Source organism: Pygocentrus nattereri, chromosome 10 (assembly GCF_015220715.1).
Source record: "Pygocentrus nattereri isolate fPygNat1 chromosome 10, fPygNat1.pri, whole genome shotgun sequence".
Lineage (NCBI taxonomy): Eukaryota > Metazoa > Chordata > Actinopteri > Characiformes > Serrasalmidae > Pygocentrus > Pygocentrus nattereri.
This window is the reverse complement of record NC_051220.1, coordinates 28435003-28452988: the sequence shown is the minus strand read 5'-3', so window position 1 is coordinate 28452988 and position 17986 is coordinate 28435003. Positions and strand designations below refer to the sequence as shown.

The following is a 17986-nucleotide window of genomic DNA, read 5'->3' as shown; positions in this document are numbered from 1 at the left end:
GTGGAAAGATAAACATTAAAGAAAAGGTAAAGGCTTCATGTAGCACCTACTGTTATATCCTATACCAAGTCTTATGTAGACCAAAAAGCAAAGCTCTACCCTTCTTTTTATGTTAAAAAAAATTAGGAACCTTAAGAGGTGCCCAGTTATGCATAATAGAAAAATGCATTCAATATCAAATACTGTTTTATGGACATACATGCCTATACTGATGCTGATACATAACCATTTATAAAATATAGAAATTGGGATATGTCTATCTAGACTAGCATTACAGAGAAATATAATATTCATAAAGGATTACAAATGAAGTAAAATTAATCAAATGTAGACATTTAATGCAATAACTGCATTCTGCTCTTCTGGAGTGCAGTAAAGTCACCTAATATAAGTTTGTCAATATGGATACGTCTCAAATACTTTAATAATATTGAATGCAAAACTCAAAAGCTCAAACATTGGCAGCCTCTTCTTTTTGTTTATTTTTTTGTTGTGAAGCATCCCCAGCCCTCCAAAATAATAAAACACAATGGTACACCAATAATGTGGCTAAAGACAGGCCTGCATTATTTTTGTCCAAATCAAAATTTCATATTTCATATATTATATATATATTATATATATATATATATATATATATATATATATATATATATATATATATATATATATATACACACACACACACACACACACACACACACACACACACCCACACCCACTTCCAATGAAGTTGGGACGTTGTGTAAAACATAAATAAAAACAGAATACGATGATTTGCAAATCCTTTTCAACCTATATTCAATTGAATACACTACAAAGACAAGATATTTAATGTTCAAATGGATAAACTTTATTGTTTTTTACAAATATTCACTCATTTTGAATTTGATGTCTGCAACACGTTCCAAAGAAGTTGGGACAGGGGCATGTTTACCACTGTGTTACATCACCTTTCCTTTTGACAACGCTCAATAAGCATTTGGGAACTGAGGACACGAATTGTTGAAGCTTTGTAGGTGGAATTCTTTCCCATTCTTGCTTGATGTACAACTTCAGTCCGGGGTCTCTGTTGTCGTATTTTGCGCTTCATAATGCGCCACACATTTTCAATGGGAGAAAGGCCAGTCTAGTACCCGCACTCTTTTACTATGAAGCCACGCTGTTGTAACACGTGCAGAATGTGGCAAGTTACCCATGCCATGAGCACTAACACACCCCCACACCATCACAGATGCTGGCTATTGAACTTTGCGTTGATAACAATCCAGACAGTCCATTTCCTCTTTGGCCCGGAGGACAAGACGTCCATGATTTCCAAAAACATTTTGAATGTGAACTCCCACATTCAAAAACATTTGAAATGTGGACTCGTCAGACCACAGGACACTTTGCCACTTTGTGTCAGTCCATCTCAGATGAGCTCGGGCCCAGAGAAGCCGGCGGTGTTTCTGGGTAGTGTTGATGTATGGCTTTTGCTTTGCATGGCAGAGTTTTAACTTGCACTTGTAGATGGAGCGACGAACTGTGTACACTGACAATGGTTTTCTGAAGTGTTCCTGAGCCCATGTGGTAATATCCATTACAGAATGATGTCGGTTTTTAATGCAGTGCTGCCTGAGGGATCGAAGGTCATGGGCATTCAATATTGGTTTTCTGCCTTGCCGCTTACTTGCAGAGATTTCTCCAGATTCTCTGAATCTTTTGATGATATTATGGACTGTAGATGATGAAATCCCTAAATTCCTTGCAATTGCACGTTGAGAAACGTTGTTCTTAAACTGTTGGAGTATTAGCTCACGCAGTTGTTCGCAAAGTGGTGAACCTCGCCCCATTCCAATTAACCTGTTCACCTGTGGAATGTTCCAAACAGGTGTTTTTTGAGCATTCCTCAACTTTCCCAGTCTTTTGTTGCCCCTTTCCCAACTTCTTTGGAACATGTTGCAGGCATCAAATTCAAAATGAGTGAACATTTGCAAAAAACAAAGTTTATACATTTGAACATTAAATATCTTGCCTTTGTAGTGTATTCAATTGAATATAAGTTGGATTTGCAAAATCATCATATTCTGTTTTTATTTGTTTTACACGACGCCCCAACTTCTTTGGAATTCTTGTAATATATATATATATATATATATATATATATATATATATATATATATATATATATATATATATGTTGAGAGAGAGAGAGAGAGAGAGAGAGAGAGAGAGAGAGAGAGAGAGAGAGATGAGCCCTAGTCTTGTTTACTGCCTCTAACTGGCAAATCCAAAGGACTTCAGCCAGAATGTGTTACCTGAAAGAGCAGACACAGAGACAAGGAGAAGAAACCACCACTGGGGAGCCAACATAGGCCTCATTGTCTCCCATTCTTACTGTACTAATATACCACTATAGTGAAACTGGAGTGGGAGGGTTTGTTTTATAGGCCTAGCAGGTCCCTGCTCTGGTTTCTGAGCAAGCAGAACGTCTCCAGTGTGATGTAATACAGATCCAGGGGGGATACTAAACACTCGTGACAGATGGACAGGCATGGGCCTCCCTGCCACCCAACTCTGCAGAACAGCTCACGTGACAGTGCAAAGCCAGTCATCTGACAGTGGGCACTCTGTTGTGTCTTTAGAGGGCAGGGCAGGCACAGACGCTGTCCACTGGGCTTAATTGACTGCAGTAATGGGAGAAAGAGAATCACTCAGCACCCCCAATCAATCCATCCATTGTAGGCCTCAGCACAGATTATGAGGCAGTTAGCAGTGGTGAAGAATGTTAGCTGGCACCATTAGCCTGCCCCCCTCCGTACCCAGAATAAAACATCCTTCAGTGAACATTCTGCTCTTGTGCCAAGCTCAGGATAACACAGGGGAAAAAAAGATTTCTTTTCGTTTAACAGCATTTAATAAATTCAAATACACTGGATGGCCACAATTATCTGGACACCCCTCCTAATTTTTTAAGTTCAAGTGTTTTAACCAAACTAATTGGTAAAAGGTGTATAATAGCACAAATCCATAGAATCTCTATAAAACACACAAGCACAGTGACTTTAAACGTGGCACTGTCATAGGATGCCACTTTTGCCATAAGCATTATATTTCTGCCCTGCTGGATCTGCTGCAGCCAACTGTAAGTGCTATTGTTGTGAAATAGAAGCATCTAGGAGGAACAACATCTCAGCCATGGAGCAGTAGATGCAAATTCACAAACAGGGGCCACAGAGTGATCTCTGGAAGCAATATCAGCCCAAGAACTTTGCATCCAGGACTTCATGAAATGGGATTCCTTGGCCAAACAGCTGCACACATGCCTAAGGAGGTATAAAGTGGTGTAAAGCATGGAGCAGTAGAAACATGTTCTCACGAGTGATGAATCATGCTTCACTATCTGGCAGTCTGATGGATCAGTGTAGGTTTTGCAGATGTCAGGAGTACCCCCTACCCACTGGAATACACAGGAATAACAGTAAACTTTCGTGGATGAGCGATAATGGTCTGGGGCTGTCTTTCAGAGTGTGGGCTCTGACTTTTAGTTCTGGTGAAAGATAAATTTTATAACTACAGCTTTGCTAGGACATTGTAGACAATTATATGCTTAAATCAGAAGCATATCACTGTTTGGAGAAAGATGTCCAATAAGCGCATAGTGTATCTATGACTACTTGTAGACAATGACGATGAGTCAAAGTAGCCATATAAATGGAAAAGTGTTTTACAGACGCATTTTATAATGAAAAAACATTAATGTTCTTAGCACAAAGACAACAAAGACAAAAAGGCTGATGTAGTTAATTACCTTCTACTAGCAAAAAATAAAAGATAAAACACAACAAGAAAAACACCCAAACCAAATAATGATTTTCCTCAGTCTAAACCATGACGACAAACCAAAACAAGACTTCACCAAAGGCTTCCTGCAGCACCACTGCTCACTGTTCAAGGGCAGTGTAGAGGACAGCTCTCATATAGACAGATGACTACAGGATGACGCAGATGAGCCAGAGATGATATCTCTAAGTGAACAGGGCATGCACAACATAAAACATTCTGCACTGGAACAAGAGTTCAACTACAGTCAAATACACATAAAAACAACATGCAACACAACAGCTCTACCTCACTTGTCACAACTCACTTTCCAAATGTGATCCTGACTGAAACATTCAATTGAAACATTTGCTAAAGGTTACCAGCAGCCTGGTGAATCTGTGTAGACAAACCACAAGCATAGCTTACACAACAACAAGCTCCATAGCAACCCAGCTTTTCTCCCCTAACCTGCCTACACAGAACACAGAGACAGAGACAGGAGAAAAAGAAAAGCCCACTTACCTCCATGGCCAGAGCAGCCGTCTGTTGGTCATAGTGGTTGAGCAGGTTGGGCATGAAGGTGCTGTTGTAGGGGAGATCCTGACACATTCGCAGGCCTATGGGCTCACAGGTGAATGTGCTGTGGCTTCCAACAGAGTCCATTAGAATAGCAGAATTGGACACAAACAGAGAGGAAACCAGCAGCACCCAGAACAGCCCCATATCTCTGCAGCAGGCACCAAATGCAGGTACCAGTAAATCCAATGTGTGCTCCATCCTCAAATCACAGAATACTATAAAGCCAGACTGGGAGGGTGTGTAAAGTGAACATGGGAGCTAATTCTTCTCCCGACGGATATCCACCACACCCAGAGAGTCAGGGAGGTAGACTGGGCTGACCTGCTGCTTCCATCCCCCGCTGGAGAGAACACTGTCTGCTTGCTCACGACGTCCTCATAGGTGCCTGCGTGTGACCTCCTGCCTGGGTCAGCGCACACTTTGATCAGCAACTTTTGCTTCACCTTATGTTCATATAAGCCCACAGGTTACAACAAGGTATTATCTTCCACCTGACAGGTCATCATAGACACCCTGAAACAGGTTCCAATGCACCTGAAATGTGAACCATGATAAAATAAAACAAATTAAAATCATTTACACTGAATATTAACACATGTTGGTCAGCCCACAGAACACTGAAAACGGTCTATTAAAGTAATAAAACAATACTGATGGTATTAATAACAGACATAAAAATTACAAAACAAAGGCCTATTACTACATCAGCATTTAGGTAAAGGGCCCATATCATGGAAAAGCAACCTTTCCTTTTTGAAATCAGACTTTGGTGCAGTATGTAAGTATACCACAACAAATACATACCATTCAGTCCTCATTCCATACAGTCCATATACACACACACATATATATTATTATTATTATTATTATATAAACCAATCTTGAAAAACATTCTGTTTTGAATCGTTTTAACTGCATTTTTGTGATGTCACAGATACAAACACATTTACATCTATCTATACAGCTCACAGACATTTATCCCCACCCACCTAAAGTGAAGATATAAGGGCTGTTCCCCCAGTTTGAGACACAATACAGTGCAGCCAATAAGAACACAAGTTATTTACATATGCTAGTCTTAAAGGCACAGTAACAAAATAGCCTGTTTAATTCTGAAGGATACAGAGAGACTGGAAAATGAATCCATGTATGCACTATATTACCACATAACACACATCCATATCATCTGATATCTATCTAAATAATTCAGCTTAGGTCCTACAAATAAATTACACAAACGACTTAAAGAAAAAAATTGGCCAGGCAGCAGAGGGGATGTCTGTCTCTCTGTTTGTAGTTCTAATCCCCTCAGCACACTCTTCACTAACGTGGACGCCCTTTAGCCATGTAGGCGCATCCCACTCTGTCTTCCCTGTGCTAAAACCAAATTACTGTAGCGTGTGTAAACCCACCCCACCCCCTCACAACGCGTTCGTGCAACCACACACACACACACACACACACATCCTACCCCAATCAGCACTGCAGCAGCACCACACAACAGTCTACTAACGCAGAAACGCCTGGAGTCGAAGGACATTTCTCCTTCAACATTTGTAAATTACCAGATTTTTCTAAATGTATTACTATACTTGTATGATTCCAGCAGTCTGCTCACGTTCTCATTAAGTGTGGGTGCACCAAACCAGACCTGGGGGTAGGGGCAACGGCAAAAGCAGAGTCATTATGCTTAAAAGACATTTGCGTTACACGATATCTTATTTTTCCTGCTTGATAAGTTGGAACAGACAACGCATGAGAAGTGTCACATTAGAAAAGCAGGGACTGTAATTCAGGTGTCACATACTGAGCTGCACTAAATCAGTTAAACAGCACTAATTATGCCCTCTGTGTGAGGAAACGTGCAGTTTAGTGTTCTTAAGCGCTCACGAGATCAATCAGGAACGCGCACTGTGACGTAATCCATAACGGTAAACTACCGTGGCCTTGCCCTCCACTAACCAGACAGTTCACAATTCACTCGTTACCGGTTAATCCCATTACAGCAGCGCGCGCGCGTGTCTCAGCCGAGCCCATGTCATCCGCGGCTCAGCCTGCAGCCTCGAGCCAATTCATTAACGTTCTCCCGCTCGCGCTCACATTCAAATCACAACCCACCCAGCGACACCAACAGCAGCGCGGAAAACCTGAAAATCACAAAGGCAACTTTACCACGGCAGCGCGGCGTATTTCTCCAGGTTCGGCGGCCGTCTCTCCGCTCCGCGCGCAGGCAGGTAGGCACGGTGCGGATCTGCGCGTGTTCAGTTTAGTCTCGCGCGCACGCATACACGCGCACCGTCGGCATTTAACAGCCCGCAGAGCCTCGCGCTGCCGGATAAACGTGTTGAAAAGCGGCCCAAACTCGCACATGCAGAGCCGGACGGGACACTGCCTGCTTTGCATAAACCAACCGAAACACCCCCCTACCTCATACACACTCCCACACACCCCACCTTCCACTCAGTGCGCAGGCGCGCGGACCAGACCATGTCGCGAGCAGACAGGATCCATCATGCTAACTAGTTTTCTAATCAGTAACCCAGAACATAATAAGGCAAGGGTTACTTAGAGCAGAGCGGTCAGTACCTTCAGCTTGGGCCTTTGTCTTCGCGAATCTTCTGAGAGCAGTGCGAGTTTCGTCGTTGCTAAGAGCCCCTATCTAATCTCCTTATCCATAAAACCCAAGAAATCGTGAAGCTTCAATGAGAATGGACAACTGCGCCTCTGCCATGGTGAACGGGCAGCAGATGGAGCGTCAAGCACTCCAACAGGTGCAGTGAAGTGAATCAGGTCAGCACGACAATCCCACCAAGAAAACCCGGGGGGTGGGGGGTGGGGGTTTGCAATATTCCATCTGTATAAAACTGCTCCTAAGAAAATTGCTCAGCACCAGGCCTCCGTAAAGGCCACTCAAAGAACGTTGGCCTCATTTTGACATGGTGAGATAAATTAGGGTGTTTACATTTGACCTGAGAGGTGGGCTAGTCACTGCATTTAATCAGTTATATGTACTCAAGTTTTTTTATTATTATTATAAAAGGATTTGCACTTTCCTGCATATCTTCAACCCAGAACACTTTTCCTTCTAGTCAAGTATATTTGTAGGGAAAACATTTACTTTTCATATATATTTCATCATTAATATCTAGGTACTAATTCCTTTTTTATGTTTCATTTCATGGTGTTTTATTCTGGACAGCACCTATACTGCTTTGTGATTGGTCATACCTCTCACTTCTGAGGTTTATTGCTTTATTTCACACAAAAAGGTTCGCAAAAAAAAAGCATGTAAACGTCAGTTGCTTTGCTGGTAGAGACTGGATGTACTTCATTAGTTTTTTGACATGCTACTTCTGTACTTGGACTTGTTTTTTGTAAACAGACTTGCATTGTTACAGTGAGTCCAATAATTAATAGATATCATAAAGATTTATTGACATCATAAAGGTTGACTAATTAATCCAACTTGAAAAAGCAGGAACTTGTTTATAAAACATACTTTTATTTCATTCAGTTTTTCAGAGGCTCTCACCACTTGTGTAGTTGATTTACAAAAACAAAATGTTCACATGTGCTGCAATCCCTGCAAGACACAGACACTGCTGTTTGAACATTAATATGGAAACTTGTGTTTCTTTGCACATTTTCACATTAAGTTCACATTCTATAAATCACTACTTGAATGTGAATTTTCACCTATAATCAATTTAAGATCACATCTGTGCCCCAGGTCTATTGTTGCCTGTTCAGTATTTATCCAGTCTATACAGGTGTCCATCTCTACCAATAATTATTAGATTCAAATAAGAAATGCATGCATGTAACTTTGTTATATTTATTAGAAGTTTTTTTAGAACTCATTTAATTTGCAAGTAAAATAAAACAACAGTGTAAACACCAAAATAAAAAAATAGTATTTGCCTTAATGAAATGTATGAAATACATACAAAATAAATACAGATAACATCACACTGTTAGAAGAGGCCTAGTTGAGCTTGAAATGCACCAAGACCAGTGAGGTCAAAGACAATCCCTCATTTTCATACTGGAATAAACACTCAGTTTTGACAGTGTCAGTCGCATGCTTATGTCAATATTTACTTTTCATCTTTCAGATCGTGGGATTATCTCTGAGAGTGAGATTTTCACTGGGCCACTAAACTCAGCCCAGATAAAGCCCTCTAGAACACCCAGACTTTTTCCCATCACACACGCCTCACTACCTTCACTCACTCTCTCTCTATGTGAGGAGGGCTTTAGGGCCAGCTGGTTTCTGATGACAACATACCTGAAAATATTTCATGTCTGTTGACTTTGGATTACAGTATTTTTACAGTCTTAAAAAGTAAATGTTTTTGGCTGCTAGCTCTGGCTTGGTCAAAGTCTTTGGTCTATCAAATTCAAAATAGATGAATTTTTTTTAGACATATTCAGACTACAGCGGTCATATGTTAAATACTTTGCGTACATGCATACCTTTAGATTAATTACTGGCACTATTAATAATAATTAAAAAAAAGCTGCTGAAAAAGTATACTGCCTCTGGTTTTGATAACCCTTTGGTCTTGGAAGAAAGAAATTAGGCAGACATTACCCTGATCAACCCATAAATTGTGCAGTAATATTTTATCTGGCAGTTATTAATTGAATATATAGTTAAATATATTTATAATAAAATAGATTGAAATATTTAACTTTTTGTATTGTATTATACAGTAGAGAGAGCTTATCAAGGACAATTAGGATGAATATGTTGAAATGAACAAATCAAAAATGTTTCTCTAGTTATAAAAGCTGCTATGAAACTACCCAAAAAACCTGGCTGTTGCTTTTTAAGCTAATGGGACAATAGTTCAAAATAATCAATTAATTTAACTGTCCCAGCCAGAAACACTGATGTAAATACTCATTGTCAGCAAAAAGGACTGTACAATGTAAAAAGCAATATATTACAAACCAATTCATTTACAATGTAAAAATCAAAGCACTGCAGGTATCAGTATCATTTGTCAATATCACTTTGATCTCTTTTCAAAAGGCACTTTTGTGCAGACTACTGCTCTTATGAGAATTGCACCCAGTGAAGAACAGTTGTATGCAAAAGTTTGGGCACCCAAATTAAATATGTTGTTGATTTTTTGTGCAAACAAGTAAACATGCGCTACTGAAAATGCACTTCTACGTATTTTAATGCACAATTACTGTTTATTTGCTGATATGAACATGAAAAATCATACATATATGATGTGAAAAAAGTTAGGGCACATTTGCATATGTTTTTTTTTCTTCCCATATGTTAAACTCAGCAAATAAATAGAAATTGTGCACTAAAATTGGTGAAAAATGCCATATTTATATCGATTCCCTGTAACTTATTTTTTACTTAAATCAACAGAACATGTAATTTGATTCGGAGATATACAAACTTTTGCATGTGACTGTTTAGTTTTTTCTCATTGTTATTCAATCTGAATCTCCAGTTCACATATGCAGCTGAGTGAAAATCTTTCAATCCAAATACTCAGGGCCAGTTTCTCAGACCTAGATTAAGACACAGCCTACACTAACAGTGAGTTTTCAAAGATGGATTGGATCTGTTAACGCAATTTCGTCAGAGACTAGACTTAATCCAGATCCACGAAACTGGAACTTAGAGTTCATCCGACGACTGCAGTCTGAATTATTACCTCAGAGCTGTAGAGCTTCAACACAACCTGAAACAAATAGCAAAACGTTAGTACTACATCAGCTGAATCTGAGGTAGCTTGTCAAATTTAATATGTGAATATAATGAAACTAGATTAAAAATGTGTTCTAAACTTTGCATATAATTTCATCAAATAAATATGCACAAAAATTTCACACTAAGATGATAACTGCTGCTTAGCTTATAAAGCAAAGATTACAAATGTATTGTAAATCATGTGAAGAATAACAAGTCTGGAAAGTTGACATAAAATCTACCTTAGCTTTCTGACTGATTCTCCTCTCTATGCATAATTGTGAGCAATAAGGCGTTGGCTTGGAGCTGCAAATTCTGGATGAACCTTTGATGTGGATGCCAAGGCTTCTTCTTCAAGCTATTATGAAACATAATACCAGAAGGCAAAAATTCAAGAGAGCTGAAATTGTAACGAACTGACAAAAAAACTGATAAAACAGTCCAAGATTTGAGCATAACTAATGGAATGATTACTCGCCAGGCTTTGCATTAGTTGAACATCTTTAGTCATTCTAAATGCTGTGTGTGCAGTTCATAGTTTACCTGCTCTTTGAGGTAGGTGTGACCACATGGCCCGATGCCTCTCAGCGTCAGGCCTATTATAAAACACCACAAAGACAGGCCTGCCTCCATGGCTGAAAGCAGAGTGCAGGGGAACCACAGACTCAAAGTGGTGTCCTGAAAGAAAATAGTTAGCGGTAGTATTGAAGCGGACAATCTTAGTCATAAACTTTATGCCATGAAAAACACTGACTTCAATAAAGATGGGAAACTAGGTTTGCAGTTTAGCTATTTGCTGTACATTTCTTACAACTCAATGCTTATTATTCCGTAATTAACTATTAAGGAGTTATTTGCCACAAAAACAAATTTGCTACACATTCCCCTTTCTCCGGATATAGCTGATAATCTACATTTGGTGCACCAAGTTTGCTTCTTTAGTCTTGTAGTTAACAAATAATAAAAGTCAATGTCAGACTCCCTGAGCACTTTATTAGGAACCTGTACACTTACTCATTCATGCAGCCAATAAAGTGGCAGCAGTACAGAAAGGGGCCAGCAGCTTCAGGTAATGTTCACACCAACCATCACAATGGGGAAAATGTGATCTCAGTGATTTTGACCTTGGCATGATTGTTGGAGCCAGACTGGCTGGTTTGAGTATTTCTATAACTGCTGTTCTCCTGGGATTTTCACACAACAGTCTCTAGTTTTTTTCAGAATAGTGCAAAACAGAAAAAACATCAGCAAGTTTCAGTTCTACATACGGAAATGCCTTGTTGACGGGAGAGGTCAGCAGAAAATGACCAGACTTGTTTGAGCTGGCAGAGGCTAGAGAAACAAAAATAACCACTGTACAACTGTGGTGAGCAGACACGCATCTCAGACTGTCAAACCTTGAGGCAGATGGGCTACAACAGCAGAAGACCATGTCAGGTTCTGCTTCTGTCAGCCAAAAACAAAAGGCTGAGGCTGCAGTGGATACAGGCTGACCAGAACTGAAGATGTATGAAAAACATTTCCTGGTTTGATGAATGTCAAGTTTTGCTAAGGCACAGAGATGGTAGGGTCTGAATTTGGCACCAACAGCGTGAATCCATGGACCCAATATACCCATCTTCTAATGGCTACTTCCAGCATGATAACATACCATGTCAGAAAGCACAAGTTGTCTCATACTGTTTGCATAAATATGACAATGATTTCAGTGTTCTTCAGTCTTCTGAATCCTGTATAACTTCTTTGGAATGTGGTAAAATGGGAGATTCACAGCATGAAAATGCACCTGAGAAAAATGTGCTGGAATCACATGATGCAATCATGTGAACAGGGTCCAGAATCTCAAAGTAATGTTTCAATTTCTTGTGGAATCTATTTGACAAAGACCCTACCCAGTATTAGTATAGTGTTTCTAATAAAGTGCTTGGTGTGTTGTGTGTGTGTGTGTATGGTTTTGTAAGGCAAAATAGTCCCCAAAGAAAATAATTTGTTATAGTTGATAGCAATTTTTACCAATATCAACATCACATGTAAAACTGAAGATGTGTAGATACACTGGTTGTTTTAAAGAGTAAATAAAATGGCTATATTTGTGTTGCAGACATTACCCCTGGATCCTATCAATAACATTGTTTAAAAAAAAAAATCAAACTAACCAAGTTTCTCTACAATGCACCATTTCACAGACAAGCACTCAATCTGACTGACTGAATTATGCAAAAATTTTGAAAGATCAGTGGCATTGTCCTTTAAGCTGTCCGAGTAAACTCACAAATATACGTGTGGTGTCGAAGGGGCAGTTGGCAGAGACAGGTGAGCGGGCATTAATGGGCACATCTGTGGAGTTGCAGCCCTTCATGAGCACACTGCCATCAGCTTTAATAGTGAGGCTGATGGCCAGCAGCAGTCCCACGCAGCAGGCTGTAGAGAGCAGCGTATTCAGGAAGGAGCTCACCAACAGGCCCACATGCTGAAAGAAAAGCAAAGGCTGCAGCATCTACACAAAATAAACTCATACTGCAGCTCAATTTATTCGACATACTGGAACAACACAGAAGAAAATACGTAAACAATTTGGTTCCCCATGAATAAATTCTACAATGTCCATAGAAAAGCACTGCCAACAGAATGGGATGCTATGGATCAGCCACCCATGAGCCTAAGGCCATCATGCCCAATGCTAAGCATCAGCAGAGGGGTATAAAACTTGGACTGTGGTGCAGTGGAACTGCACTCTCTGGAGTGATGAAGCTGTGTCTAATACTGGGGATGAGCTGCAGTGGGACAGTCAGTCTCATGTGATGGAGTTCACTGTCCTGAAGAACTATGTAATTACAAGTTTTGTCAGAAACTCGACTACTTGTCCGGTATTTTGCCTTATTCATTCAAACACTACAGATTATTATACCAAGGTCAAAAAAAGTAAATCTCAAAAAACTCAAACTCAAAAATATTTCTGTGGAAAGCTGCTGATCAAATATGGACACTCATTTTCACTTTGTTTTTTTCTGCCAAAAAGACTTATTATGAGGCATCATTATGGCATGCATATCAATGCTTAATCTCTGAAAACTAAACAAATTTGCAAAAACTAATATCAGATATTGCACAATTTGTCAAATATTTTACCTTCTTTTTTAAAAACCTTTTGTATGTTATTTGAAGCTCAAAAATGAAGTTCATATGAACCTTTTCATATACTGTGTTTGACAATCACTGCTTAATTTTTAGGACAAATGAAGGCCTCTAGATAAACCCTGACCCTCATGCTTGGACCCATGCCCTATGCCCTCTTGCATACACACATATATGTACATGAAAGAGGGAATGGGTGGGTCCAAGCATAAGGGTCAGGGTTTATCTAGAGGCCTTCATTTGTCATGAACGTATAAATATATATAACACTTTTAGAGAGGTTGCTGAATATTTTCTTACTAGTTTCCAGGTTGTAATATTTCTTGACACCAATATTGCAACAATTCCACTTGCGATGCTCTGAAAAATAAAGGTATTAAGTTAAATAACGCCAGGAGAAAAGAAACATGCGTACACTTAACTTTTTCCCCAAATTCAGAAAACACCTGAGCAGTGCTACTGGAACTGAGAACTACAGTCACTATAACAACTAAAAAAACCCTCACCAGCAGCCCTGAGGTGACGGCTATGATGTTAGATGCTGTGTATTCCGTTGATGTTGTGCCTCTTGGTTTGGAAATGTGGCGTAAAATACTGCCATGAACGATAGCGCCCAAGATGAAATTGATGTGACCAACAACGATAAGTGTTAGTCCTTTGGCCATGAGCCTCCCAGGCCCCTTCTGCCTGTCTGCAAAGCAGATGGAGAACATTATTCCATATTCATGACATTTCACAGGCTTGAAAACAGCTCACCAAACAACAGCATCTGTTACTCATATTTTAGAAGCTCTCACTGGTTTTCTTCAGCAGTATCTGCGTGGTAAACAACTGACATCTTTGATAGTCAAACAGTGGCTATTTTTCAAAACCCTTGAATGCATATAAAAAGTTGACTATATTCACTATTATAAGGTCCAGATTCATAATTTCATTACAAGATTCAGTCCTATAACTACAACAATCACATAACTCGCGTTTTCACACGAGCCTGAAGTCAGCTTCTTGTTCAAATTTTTCCATTCCACCTTAAATGGTGCAGCAGTAACATTCTGGCGCCCGAGACCTCAAACACCAGAATGCAACTACTGCACCATTTAAGGTGGAACGGGAAAATTCGAACAAGAAGCTGGCGAATAGGAAGCCTCGTCGTTTTCACGTGGCTCAAATGGCCACAGAAGCTCAGGAGAATAAAGGTAATGTATATGTTCTTACCAAATCCACACATTTTCGAGTATTTGGGATGAAAAGGAAATCTGATCTTTGTCTATGAGTCTCGCTGGCTTTCCCGTTGTTTCCTGTTCCAGCTGCTCACCTGGAGAAAGGAAGTGGGCGGGGCTGAGTGACGGTTTGTTATCTTGGTGACCGCGCTAAGAGCTAATATAAATAAAAGTTAGTTCTTCATGTTTTCGCGTTAACTTAGCGTTACTTCAGTGATCGACATGTTTTAGTGAGTTCACTAGAAGTAAACTGTACAACTGGTGGGTTTTTATGTTTGTAATGCAAATTTTAAATTGTATCGTGAAAATGAAGTGAAATAGAAGTGTAGATTTTTTTCCTCGGTCCCACTTTAACAATAACGTAGTTATGTACAAAATAATAGCAATGAGTTTAAAACAACTGAGAAAAAGCTCAATCCTCATAATGCCATTTCCATATACACAAAGGCACTGGGAGCACTGCACATTCAATTCCAAATAAAAACATGAAAAAAATGTAAAATTTAAAGCTGAAAATGAAGAAAAAAGAATAATAGGCTGTTCAAAAAATAGAAGTGTCTGCATTTTCATTTACAACCTCGAATATTTACAGTATAAACTGAAATTTGTTTACAGATTTAGCTTTTCTGTTAATCACTGAGCTAATATTTAGTTGTATAACATTTATTAATGATAACTGCTTTACACCTGTGTGGCATGGAGTCAATGAACATCTGACCCCTGCGAACAGATATTCCAGCCCAAACTGACTGGACAACATACAACAGTTCTTCTGCATTCTTGGGTTTGCATCAAAAACAGCATTTTTGATGTCATTCCACAAATTCTCGATTGGATTGAGGTCTTGTTTGGTCTGGAACCAGGATGTTGCCCACTTGCTGGTGTGTTTGGGGTCGTTGTCCTGCTGAAACACCTATTTCAAGGGCATTTCTTTTTCCGCATAAGGCTGGTCCATGGTGCCTGGTATGCGATAAATGGGCCCGACTCCAAAGTATGAGAAACATCCCCAAACCATTAGACACCTGTTTCTTCACAGGATGACCTCACTAACTGAACTCCATACTGCTATTAATTTGAACATGCACCTTTCATTAAATGAGTCAATTACACCCAATTAGCGGCATGCATGTCATGACTGTTGATTTTGTTGGTTGCCCAATACTCAGCTGCACCTAGTCATGAATTTTTTCCCCATGTTGTATTATCTTTTCTGCCAAAGTCAGTAATTAAACACATTAGTGATGTTAGACTATTATTTTGCACATAACTGTACATACCAATAAGAAATACTGATCAGGTTTTCTAGCTTGCCGGAAGGAGATCCAGATGCCTCTGTTTAATATTTCTAAAGTAAATCCCTTGCTCAGCTTCTCAAAAATCATTAAGCAAGCTAGACCATTTTGATTTGAGCTTTTCTTACCACAGACATCAGTCATAATTTTGCTTATTAGAAGCAAAATAAATCATATTAAGGTATCAGCTTATGTAAATCCTGTTAGAGGAAAAGAATTACTCGTCACTTGGCCAAAAACAGGTGTTTGGTTAAAAAAATTTGGAAGGAGGGCCATCCTGCCTTTTTACCACTCTTTAAATAGTATAAGATAGTATAAGGAAGATTTTAGGTTTTTTTATAAAGGCATCTTGTGGGGGATCATTCTTAAAAGTGGCAGAGAAAACAATATTTCTGAAATGATACTGAGTAATAAATAAATGGGCCATATAGGTCTCTAATAAGAGACAGAAAGGTTCTTAATATTCATTCAATGTTTAAAGATTACATTACAGCTTATTGATACTGACTTTGAAATGTAACCCCAAAATCTTAATTTTGAGTCTTATTAAAGTCCATAACATACTGTATACGTTAAATACAGGAAATACTGAGAATTTCAGAAGTAGTTAGTGTAATGAAGCTACATTTTCAAGATGTCTGCAGTGGGAACACAGGGGTCTTCTCTTCTCTCCTCACTAATGAAGATGTATTGCTGCCAGTTCTGACAGGTTCTCTCTCCTCTAGCACACAAAAGCACTGTCAGCTAGGGGGAGTCATAAAAGATCTTTGTTTAAGTGTCAACCATACGTATAGCGAGTATCTTCTCTGTGCGCAGGGATTAAGTATCTAAAGCCCTGGAGATAGGGAGCAGCTGCCTGTGGCATCTACTGTACATGTCAATCAAGCGGCATGCATATAGGCTGCTGTACATATGAGAGTGCTAATGTTACACTACTCTGGTTTCATCACAAGGATTCCATTCTCTGACTCTCATCAAGATGTCCAATATTAAAGGACACACGGTGTAAAACCCCATTTGGATAGAGATATTTAAAGCGATGTGATTTTGTCTGTGAGAAGAGAGAGAATGGAATCTGTCAGTCCATGTTAACAATTCAAACAATGGCTGAGGTCTCTGTTAGGATAGGATAGGATAAGATAAAGAACAAGGCCTGGATGGCCAAAGTCCGATCATGCTTAGCTGACACACCTACGAATGAAAGCATGAACAAATATTAGAAGACACAGGGTGTGTCAAGCTATTTACACAACAGAGAATAAGATTTGATTTGAAAAAAATTAAATTGTTTAATTATGAGCAACTTTAATAAAGCATGAAAATGTGACTAGGATCTTGTTGTATGTTTAGTTACAATAGCAGTAAGCTACTATACAGCAAAAATGAACACTCAGCAAATGAACTATGAATTCACAAGTAGACAAAATGAGCTTATTGTCCATTTTATCAGCTCCACTTACTATATAGGTGCATATATACTATACTTATATATATTGTGTGTGTTATATATATATATATATATATATATATATATATATATATATATATATATATATATATATGTGTGTGTGTGTGTGTGTGTGTGTGTGTGTGTGTAAACATTTAAGACATGAATGCACATAGGAAATGTGCATAAATCAATTATATCAGACAGAAACAATATTTGATCATGTATGTATTGTATTCTAGAAGAGCAGAACAATTAGGCATTGCGAGGCTTCTGTGCTAAAATGTCTTCCTTTCATTCATTTTACTGCATTTATAAGCCCAAAGAAATAAGTACTATATTACTCTGTATAGCTAATCCAGGTAGATTAAGTCCTCAGTTCTACATGTTTATGTATTGGCACTGCCAGTTGCCTTACTGGTGCATCCCTAGAAAATAATATAAACATAAAATAGAGTATATAAAAAGTATTTTTTTGTGTAAAAGCTATATTTAGTATATAACAAATTGCATAAAATAAAATATATACTTTAGACTGACAGAATGTATCCAATATCTCTCCTACTGTGCTGATATAAAGAGGAAATATTTCCAAAGCACACACACTTAAACAAAAACCTAATTAAGAAACAAAACTAGCCCTGTATTACAGCACCCCCTTGTGGGTCAGTGAGGCTCTGCATTTTAAAGGGGTCATCTGAAGGTTAATAAGTTAATTACTTTTAGACTGTTTTACACAATGGATGTAGCAAATACATCACAATGAAAGACAAACACTCAGTCA

At 38.8% G+C, this 17986-nt stretch overlaps 2 protein-coding genes across 2 annotated transcripts in view; both read right to left on the bottom strand.

Moving 5' to 3' along the window:
- fzd3b (frizzled class receptor 3b) overlaps window positions 1–6815 on the bottom strand; it is a 30435-nt gene extending 23620 nt beyond the window's left edge. The window contains exons 1-2 of the mRNA XM_017699863.2: window positions 6559–6815; window positions 4330–4920 (exon numbers count right to left, since the gene is read on the bottom strand). Coding sequence (XP_017555352.1) covers window positions 4330–4584 — 255 coding nt within the window. The 5' untranslated portion in view covers window positions 4585–4920; window positions 6559–6815. The remainder of the gene's footprint in view (window positions 1–4329; window positions 4921–6558) is intronic.
- A 1062-nt stretch (window positions 6816–7877) lies between these two features.
- LOC108428614 (keratinocyte-associated protein 3) lies at window positions 7878–14562 on the bottom strand. Its single transcript, XM_017699718.2, has 7 exons — window positions 14459–14562; window positions 13750–13934; window positions 13544–13603; window positions 12381–12578; window positions 10652–10786; window positions 10351–10466; window positions 7878–10100 (listed from the first exon to the last, which is right to left on the bottom strand). Exons 1-6 carry the CDS (start codon window positions 14469–14471, stop codon window positions 10377–10379), a joined length of 681 nt encoding a protein of 226 aa, XP_017555207.1. The 5' UTR covers window positions 14472–14562; the 3' UTR covers window positions 7878–10100; window positions 10351–10376.
- Between the last annotated feature and the right edge of the window lie 3424 nt (window positions 14563–17986).